This window comes from Miscanthus floridulus, chromosome 3 (genome assembly GCF_019320115.1).
Source record: "Miscanthus floridulus cultivar M001 chromosome 3, ASM1932011v1, whole genome shotgun sequence".
Taxonomy (NCBI): domain Eukaryota; kingdom Viridiplantae; phylum Streptophyta; class Magnoliopsida; order Poales; family Poaceae; genus Miscanthus; species Miscanthus floridulus.
The window spans coordinates 152,244,033-152,253,929 of record NC_089582.1 but is presented as its reverse complement, the minus strand read 5'-3'; the positions used below and the strand labels follow the sequence as shown (position 1 = coordinate 152,253,929).

The following is a 9,897-nucleotide window of genomic DNA, read 5'->3' as shown; positions in this document are numbered from 1 at the left end:
TTAAAAAAAAAGAAAAAAGAAAAAAGAAAAGGAAGCCCAAGGCAGCATGTTCTTAATCCTACTCAGTACTACTGTACTTCAGTCTTCAGTGCTCATCACTCAATACGGGCCTATGGATGAGAACTAAGAACTAACAGCCTTCAGTACACATAGGCCCAATAACAAAATCAAGAGAGAGAAAAAAACCGAGCAGTATAGGATTTTGCACATCAAGTACAGAACTGCTAATCATTTCTTCAGACTGATCCTCTCGTCAGGGGGGGTATACGTGTTGCTGAACAGCGTGTAGTAAACAGGGGATGCCATAGCTGAATGATCAACGTAATACAATACTCAAGGGAAGCTATTAACAATTATTCTTGTACAACCAAGCACACGCTGGAAACCTGACCATGAACCCAATATGTTGGTGCATGCTCTACAAGGAAACAACAGAAAATTTCAGGATGTAATCTTCCAATGGTACAGTAAGGGTGCCTGCTGCCTTGGACAGCAGCAGCACCTACGTTGCCAATCATTGTACAGAATATAGAACTTTTTTTTTCTTAATATAGCATCGTCTTTGAATAATATCACACAGGTTCAGTAATACTCTATTATGTTGTCTCCTGAAAAGATCGCGAGCGTGACAGAGCTGCTGGATTTGCTTGCAGGGCTCGAGCGGCACCGGATATCTGCTCCTGCCTTTCAGGTTTCGACTGGAATGGTCTGAACATGCCTCGATCACCAGGCTCGATCCCAAGGGTGGTCCAAATTGAGCTCTTTGCAGCTTCAACAGGGTCATCGATCCGAAGCGTTTTGGGGATCCATAAGCATCTTTCTGCCTTCTCATCTCCTTGAGGTTTGGAGTCCCTGGAGTGCTTTCCTAGGACAGGAGAGCCGCTGTCGGAACATGTGCTGCTGCTTATTGGAGACGATGCTGACACAGTAGAGCTAGGTCCGAGCCATGGTGCGTTCCATGCTCCGTTAGGCCAAGGAGTAATGAATGGCCAAACCGAAGGTGGCATGACCGGAACTGGAATTGGACCGCAGAATCCCGGTGGCAGTACAGGCACAATTGGTGGCACATTCCATTGAACATTACTGCTTGTGGTGCCATTTTCTGAAGAATTTGCTGCTTCGGCTGGGGCTGGGCACACCGCTGCTGCCATGGTGGGAATGCCATTCCATGCTGGACTCCATGGGTACACAAAAGGCAGACCAGGGAAGAATGGTATAGGATGCACAGAAGTGACTCCATTACTTTGCCCAATAATTCCATTTTGATGTGCACTCGCTGCTCCTTTTTGTGATTCATTCCCTGGACCATCTGATGATGTAGAAGGTGGGCACGTCTGGTTTTCTCCATTTCTGGCCTGTGCTGCTGAGGCAGGGTTGGCACTCTTAATCTGCTCTTCTCCAATCTTCAGCACAGAGGCCATAGAGTTGCAGAGAGGGGAATCAGGTCCGAAGCTAACTGCTGCTTGATTTCCTTTTATGGACAACGGAACGAGGGAAGCCTCTCCCCCAGGAGTACCTATACTGCTGCCTGGAATCAATATGCTGCGGCAATTCACACTGGAGCTCTTGCTCTTGCGTCTTCCAGCACCGACAGGGATGTTTCTCATGCTTCCACCTGCAGTCCAGTACCTCTGACAACTCTTGCAAAAATGCCTTGGTTGCTTAATGTTGTAGTTGTTATAGTAACAGAACTTTGTATCCATGCTATTGCAACGAGGGCATGGCAGGATTTTGTCTGGCTTCTTCAGGACCTTCTCTCCACTCGGTACATCACCCTCGGTCTTGGCTATCTCCAAATTGGACTCTGATCCCGATATTTCGTCATTGCTGGGTGTCTGATTCTCACACTCACTGGAATTGTTAAGGCTAGAACTATTCGTCTGATCAACGTCTAATTCCTGATGTGTGCATGGCTTTTCCCCAGTGACCCTCATGTCCCCTGTATCTTCACATAAATCCTGACAAATAAATTAAGACTAAGTAAAATAAATGCATTGAGATAGCAGCAACTATGTTCTGCAAGATGCTCTAAAGTCTGTTTACGTAAGAAAAATAGGTCAAATAACAAAACTTTAGAAATCCAAGGACTCAAACAAGTACTCGATGCTTATATAGTTATATGATTATATCTAAGACATTTACTCAGTGTTTGCTTAGAAGACACATGATTATATATCCTCTTCACTATATCCAGTGATTATCTTTGATTCCTTCCTTGCACAAACTAAAATTCTTGGCAGCTAAGCAAAGCCTTAACATCTTATTTTGTAAAAGAGGAATGCCTTAATAGGCTGTTCTCAGAAAACAAACTAGTTTGCTAAGATGGTGAAAGCAGATGTACTTCACTGGTGTATCATATTCCATCAAGATCTGGGTGATGACGGTGTTACTGTACTTATTGCAATCAACTAATCTCTCCGGTATGGTATCATTGACAAAACTTCTGCTTGGTTACAGTGTACTTTTGACGTTAGTACTTTGACAGTGTTACATCTTATATGGTTGTTATCCTGTGGCATAGGATCATTACCTCTAGTAACGACATAGTGGGTAGGCCCATTTTGTTTCAGTATTTTGGGAAATTCGAGCTCAATCAAATCGGCGCTCAGGAACAACTGTGTCCAAGGCACCATAACTGCATGTGGATCCAAACCAAGATTTCACAGTAGCTTAACCCTATGGTCTCAAATTTTCTGGCTCAGAGAAGCAGTAGCATCAAGGTTAAAACTTTATAGAGGATCCCTGTATCAGCCTACCCAAGACGGCTACAAACACCAAAATCAAGAAACCACAACATACAAACTTACAGCAGAAGAGCAACTGCAACTTTGCATCACAGTAGTGACAAGGGATAGAATAGAGACCTTCATAATTCAGGCTGTTTAGAAACACTCTCCTTCTACAGAACCGGATGGGTAGCCACATCAAGAATGAGTGCTTAGGGGTGGAGGGTGGGGGTAGGAAATCACTAACGAGCCTATCCACACGAGTAGCTCTGTCTGCATATTCTCATAAAAACTGAAGCATCAGTTGTTCAGAGACAAATTGAAAGTCTTATGGAGTTATTGCAAAACACAACCCCAAAATCAACTTTCTGCAATTGCACCAACCAGCTTAACGGAAAAGTAGGTTGCCATGATGTCTATCTAACCTAACCTAGTCTCCATAGAAAAGAAACAACAATCGGCAGCTAGAGGGAGAATCAGGCCATATCTTGCACCTGCAGTACTACTAGGACTATCTGCAGACTTTCTAACGAGAACAGGGGCAGCAGCACACAGCAGTTGCAAGTATTGGAAAAGGGGAAAGAAAGATAGGCTTGGATCATGAAACCCGTAACTTTTTTCTCAAATCAAACAATCGAAAGGAACAATAAAGAACATCATGAACTGATGAAGAACTGATGGGGAAGACTGAAGACAGCAGCACCGTTTGGGGGTGCTGCAGTTGTCCTGGAATTCCTCACAGAATCTGAGGTAGAGGCGGCCGAGCTCGGTGCAGAGGAGGATATGGGCTGGGAGGGACAAGTCGATGGGTGGCGGCGGGTTGATGAAGAAGAGGTTCCGGACACCCCCGGCAACGAGGAGACGCGGCCAGCGGGGGCCGAGGGTCCCGAGGAAGCAGGAGGGGAAGGGCAAGATCAGGTTTTGACGAGAGAGAGAAGAGGGTGCGAGCTCACCTCTTCCGGCGGCTGCGGAGGTGGGCGGGGCGGCGCCACGTGGGATTCCGGCGGCGGGCGAGGGGACGCGGCTCCGGCGAGCTCCATACCATACGGGCAAGATCCGACAAGTGCAGTTGGCGACGCCAGAAAGGGTAAAAAGATTTGCCCAATTTGTGTCACGCGTTCGTGCAACCACGCCCAATTTCTCAAATTGCATACTGGTCCTGTCTAGTGTACTACAGTACCAAACACCAATGGCTGCGATCCAAATGTTTTTTTTTGTTCTTTTTTATTTATTTTTTAAAAAAAATCTTACGAATTTCAGTCCAAGCGCAGAGGCTCATAAACTTGCACACACATACACTGTGTTCATAAGTACCTTTGAAAGACCGAGGCAACAATACTGAGATTATAACAAAGTTACCATAAACACATCATTATCGACGAGTGTGTCCTACCACTTATTGTTTGTCCCTGTTGCTATTTTTTATAATAAGGGTCTGTTTGGTTCTCATTAACTAAAATTTAGCTACTAAAACTAGTGACTAAACTTTAGTCACCCATGTTTGGTTTTAGTGACTAAGGCCCTATTCGCGAGTCTGAAACTTGGCTGAAAAATATTGTTCTGATTAAAATGTTGTGAGAGAAAATACTGTTCCGACTGAAAAAAGAAGCCGAACAAGCCAAATTTCAGACCAGCCGAACAAGGCCTAAAAGTGACTAAAGGCTATTAAAACAATTCAACAAAGGCCAAACTACCCCTAATGAATGCCCAAATCAGGATGAGGGATCAACAATAATGAGAGGCAACCCTTATCCACTGGATACTTTAATCCACTTTTAACTATTCTTGGATGACTAATGTGACTAAACTACTTTAGTTTCTTTTTTATCAGTTTGTTTGATAATTTATTAGCTAGAGTGACTAAAGCCTAGGAGGGGTAAACAGACCCTAAAAAGCAAGCTCGTTGACTCGGTAGCAGTATGGATCTAAAGATGTGTTGGATCTAAAGATGCGTTGAATTAGCATAGTGGTATAGCATATATTAACGTCATTTCCCCATTTTTATATTGAACCCCCAGAACCAAATCATTAGATATTTACACTAGAAACTATGTACATTGAGCATGATAAATATAAATATCCATTGAATTCTTGATTTAAAATTCATGCTACGCTATAATTTATCCTTTGGCCTCGAAATTTAGCTTTCCACTAAAACTACCCAGAGTTGATACCTAGCGCTTGACATAGAAATAGCCCCCAGTCCACCATCCAAGGTGATGTAGTTATGGAACAGCCAAGGGGTGTTTTTAACAAAAGAGGCGCCAGTGGTTTACTTTACCGGGCTCGGCCGGTTCCTCGCGACCGGCCCGGCCGGTCGGGTCCAAGTCAGCGCGCGGAGGGCGCTCCTGAGCCACGAGTTCACGCGGCGTGGGGACTACGCGCGCCAAATCACCCGGTGGTTCAGGCGGGCCCGGGTGCACGTAACCCCTCCCGGCTGGAGAGATTTCCCCTTTCGCTAAATAAAGCCGTGCGCATCCACGGGAAAGCACGTGTCGATGTCACGTGGGCCCGGTGGTGTTGGTGACCCACATGTCGGTGAGCAGGAGGTGGATTGATGCCCCTGTGGAGGTGGACAGGTTTGGGCTAGAAAAGTAATGGAGGCCGGCAAAAGGAGCTTTCTGCTTTTATTAGTGCTTTTGGTTATGGACCTACACATGGGCCACTCTTACCCTCGTCCTCTTCCTCTCCTTCCGTATGTTACTATAGAATAATTAAATTTTTTATACTAAAAATATACAGATCACACGATAAGATAACAATACTATTAAATTAAATACCGACGTCAAAGTGACATTTAATTTAAAAAGCAAAGTTCGTGAAATTAACACAGTCACGAAGAGCGCGACGTCGCAGGCTCACAAACTCTACCGTATAGATTTTTTCTGGATACGGCTAAGATAATATTTTATATCGGCAAAAAGAATTCTACGACATCCATTTTTTTCATGCGCCAATAAATCCATGAATAAGTTCCGCTGTATCTTCATATAATCATGTACACACAGGTTCGAGTATATATGCAAATAGGTTCGTGCCCGTGCGTTGCTACGGGACAGCTAAACTTTTATACTAAAAACACACGGATCGCACGATAAGATAACAATACTGTAAAAGTATATGACCGACATTAAAGTGATATTTAATCCAAAAAGCTAAGTTCGTGAAATTTACACAATCACAGAGAGCGTGGCGTCGCGGCTCACAAACTCTACTGTGTAGATCTTTCCGTGATACGACTAAGATCATTTTTTATACCGACAGGAAGAGATGTCTGATATCCATTTCTTTCGTGTGCCAACAAATCCACGAATAAGTTCCACCATATTTCCATACCATCCTGTACATGGCGCTGGCAAGCGAATTAGCCATAACTTATGTAATTAGTTTTATAATTAGCTCATGTTCAGTCCTCCTAATTGATATCTAAAAATTCAATGTGATAGGGTCTAAAGTTTAGTCCTAGGATCCAAACACCCCTGACTCTCGACTCCTGCTGGCTGCTCACTTGCACCACTATACCTATGTGTCTGCATGTATATACTCTAACGCCAGAACATCTAAGATGGCCTTTATTATCCACCCTTTGAGAATATCATAACTTTAAGGTTGCACTGATCCATGAGGGTATCCATGAGAGTCAGGGGAAGTTAACTTTTTTAAACTTCGACCAATTATATATAAAAGAATATTAATATTTATAATACATAATTAGAATCATTACATAGAACATTAGATATATTTTCATAATAAACTTATTTGGACATATAAATATTGCGCGTATTTTTTACAAACCTAGTCAAAGTTGAGAAAGTTTGACCTGCATGCATCCTATAACAACTTATATTTTGGAGTAGAGGAAGTATATACTAATGAGAGTAGTCAACTGGAAGTGGTGATGAACACAACAATACTTTCATATTATATGCTAATGGGAGTACGAAGAAACGTAGGGGAATGAACCTATATACTAATTGTGGGAATATTCGTTTAAGAAATTACAGAAGGTTCACCAGTCTCACCATATATAACATGTACATCTTTTATTTGGCACCACTGGTGTTTCTTTCCATGCATGATTATTGTTTCATGCATGATTATTGTTTCCTTCTATACATGATTATTGTTTCCTTCCATACATGATTATTATTTCCTTCCATGCATGATTATTGTTTTCGTCCATGCATGTGGCCTTAGGTGATCGATTTGTTTTCTTCAAAGCAGGCGGAGATCGTAGGGATGGTAGTTTCTTTTTCTATCACGTCTTTCCTTTTCTCGCTCGCCCGTTGAACATCGTGGGAGGTGGAATCGATCGCATGGGGTGGCAGACGGACAAACCAAGGCAATTGTCGTACCAAAACGGTGTGCACACTTTGTTCTTTTTAGTTGTAGGAGATTTCTTTATTCTTTCTCACTGATGATCTTTTTGGAATTAGTTATGTGTATCATCTATATGCATGCCATGCGAACCTTAGGTACTAAGAAAAACAAATAAAAACAAAGACCTATTAGAATATCATACCAAATGCTCACCATGTTACAGTTTTTTTTACTTTTCTTTTTGTCCAAAAAACACAATAAAGATGATGATGTTGTTTATGTACATATATAAATTTTTAAACTGAAGAAGCCATCATAATCGGCTCTCCATCATTGAACACACGAAATTTGTGGAGCAGAGTTTGTATAGTAGTCCTAAACACTCCCATAATGTCTTGTTTTAGAGCATCTCCGGCAGTTCCCCAATACCTCCTATATCCCCATAAAACTGTCATATTGAGGACAACTATACTTTTTTCTTATTCCAGTAGTTCCCCAATACCTCTCCCTTTTTTGTGGCCACCAATATTTCTCCCAATCCCCTCAAATAAAAGGGGAGATATAACTCCCCTAATACCTTAGAGATCATCCCAACTATCACTTTTTGGCCATATTTTCTCTTACACTCCTGTGGGACTCATATTTCATATTGGTATTAGGGAAGATATATTAGGGTATTGCTGCAACAACTCCCCTAATAAATCTAGAAAGTGATATTGGGCTACCCTAATACCATATTATTGGGGGAGTTGTATTGGGGAACTGCTAGAGATGCTCTTAGTACCTTATAAGTTTAACCAATTATAGATAAAAAGTATCAATATTCATGCTACCAAATAAATATCATTAGATTAATTATAAAATTTATTTTTATAATAAATTAATTTGGAGTCATAAATATGAATACCATTCACTAGAAACTTGGTCAAACATGAACCACTTTTCGTGGCACGAAACCTATAGTCATAACTTTTTTGGGACAGAGGTAGTAGTGTTTTGTGTCTCAAACTTTCGGTTGCCGCCATTGCAAATAATTTGAGCCGAACAAGCCCTTAGACTATACTCTTGCTCTAGGAAAAAATGCATATCGGTAGTATCATGTGGCTAATTTATTTGGCAGTACATATTTGCTCTACAAAGTCACTTTGGGCATATGTGGTATGGTGTATGCGAGCAAGTTGATTGTTTGGTTCCTGGAATCTTCAATTCGATCCTGGCTACACACGCGTAGAGGATGGTGTAAGGGACTGTGACGCCTAGGAGGGGGGTGAATTAGGCAACTAAAAACTCTAGTTCTAAACTATGGCCTCTTTTTCGATCCTTAGCAAAAATATATGTAAAAAATAAACTATCTAAATGTGCAACTATGATTTTGCTAGTGTGTTGCTATCACTACCGCAAAAGGAGTTATGCAACCTAGGTTCCAAAATTATCAACTAGCCTATCACTAAGCTAAGAAAGTAAAGCACACACCAAGATTGCAATATAAATGCGGAAACTAAAGAGTAAAGTAGAGATATGCAAACTCTCGTCGACGACTCTGGTATTTTTACTGAGGTATCGAGAAGCACGCAAGCTTCTCCCTAGTCCTCGTTGGAGCCCCTCGTAAGGAATCCCTCGCAAGAGCCAAGCTCCTAGTTGGGTAACTCCATGGATAGCCTCAGGTCTTCCCCACGCACAAATAGGTCTTCGACGTGCCTTTCGACAAGCCTTTCCCGGATGCTCCCCGTCGTCTTCACAATCAAGCTTCCGACCGAAATGCCACGGGCCTTGTTCCCTCTGGTATACGGTGGTGGCCACACCATAAACGCGGTTGGTGTGATCTCGTAAGACTATAAGCCCCTCCAATGTACAACAATGGTGTACGCAAGCATCGAGTGATAAGAGGTGTGCAAACCTCACTAAACACTAGGCCTAAACCTAGAGCAAGCGCATAAGCGGTGGTCTAATTAATCTAAGCACTTCACAAAGCACTTACGCTAATCGTCTAATGAATCACTAAGCACTATATAAGTGGAAATCACTAAAATGGTGTATCGACACCCGTGGTATGTTTCCTCGGCTCTCCACTTCTCAAATGGCCGGTTGGGGGTCTATTTATAAGCCCATAGAGAAAGTAGCCGTTGGGGATGAAACCCAGCTTTCTGCTACTGACCGGACGCTACTGTCGTCCTGATCGAACATGTCCGGTTGTCTCGACCATTAGAGTGCGCGCCTTGATTGGACTCTAGGCCGAGTCCAGTCTTACTCGATCGGACACGTCCGGTCGCACTGGCGCCGCTCTGGAACCTCTATGAACTTGATCATACATTATACTTTGTGTGTCTGGTCATCTAGTGGGGCTGCGTCTGATCATGCTTGAAAGGTCCTAATGGCTAGAGGGGGGTGAATAGCCTATTAAAATTTCTACAACAACACTTAACAAACTGGTTAAACAATTATGAGGCAAAACAAGTGTTGCGCTAGCCTACTAAAAAGCAAGCCACCTACCACAATTCTAGTTTACATAGTTTCTATCCACACAATAGCTATGACACTACACTAAGTTAGTGTACTCTCAAAAGCTAACTAAAGAGCCACACTAACCAAACTAAAAAAGCTCTCACAACTAGCTACATTAAAGAGCTTGACAACTAGTTTGTGGTAAAGTAAAGAGAGTGAGCAAGAAGGTTATACCGCTGTGTCGAGCAAGGAGCCAATCAATCACAAGAATGAATAAAAATGAAGACCAATCACCTCAGAATCAAATAATGACACAATGATTTTTTACCGAGGTTCACTTGCTTGCCGGCAAGCTAGTCCTCGTTGTGGTGATTCACTCACTTGGAGGTTCACGCGCTAATTGGCATCA

At 42.4% G+C, this 9,897-nt stretch overlaps 1 protein-coding gene across 1 annotated transcript; it reads right to left on the bottom strand.

The window, feature by feature from the left end:
- Window positions 1-305: 305 nt before the first annotated feature.
- LOC136542861 (cyclic dof factor 1-like) lies at window positions 306-3,832 on the bottom strand. The gene is made up of 2 exons (XM_066535505.1): window positions 3,680-3,832; window positions 306-1,958 (listed from the first exon to the last, which is right to left on the bottom strand). The coding sequence occupies exons 1-2, from the start codon at window positions 3,764-3,766 to the stop codon at window positions 597-599; spliced, it is 1,449 nt and encodes a 482-aa protein (XP_066391602.1). The 5' UTR covers window positions 3,767-3,832; the 3' UTR covers window positions 306-596.
- Window positions 3,833-9,897: the final 6,065 nt, after the last annotated feature.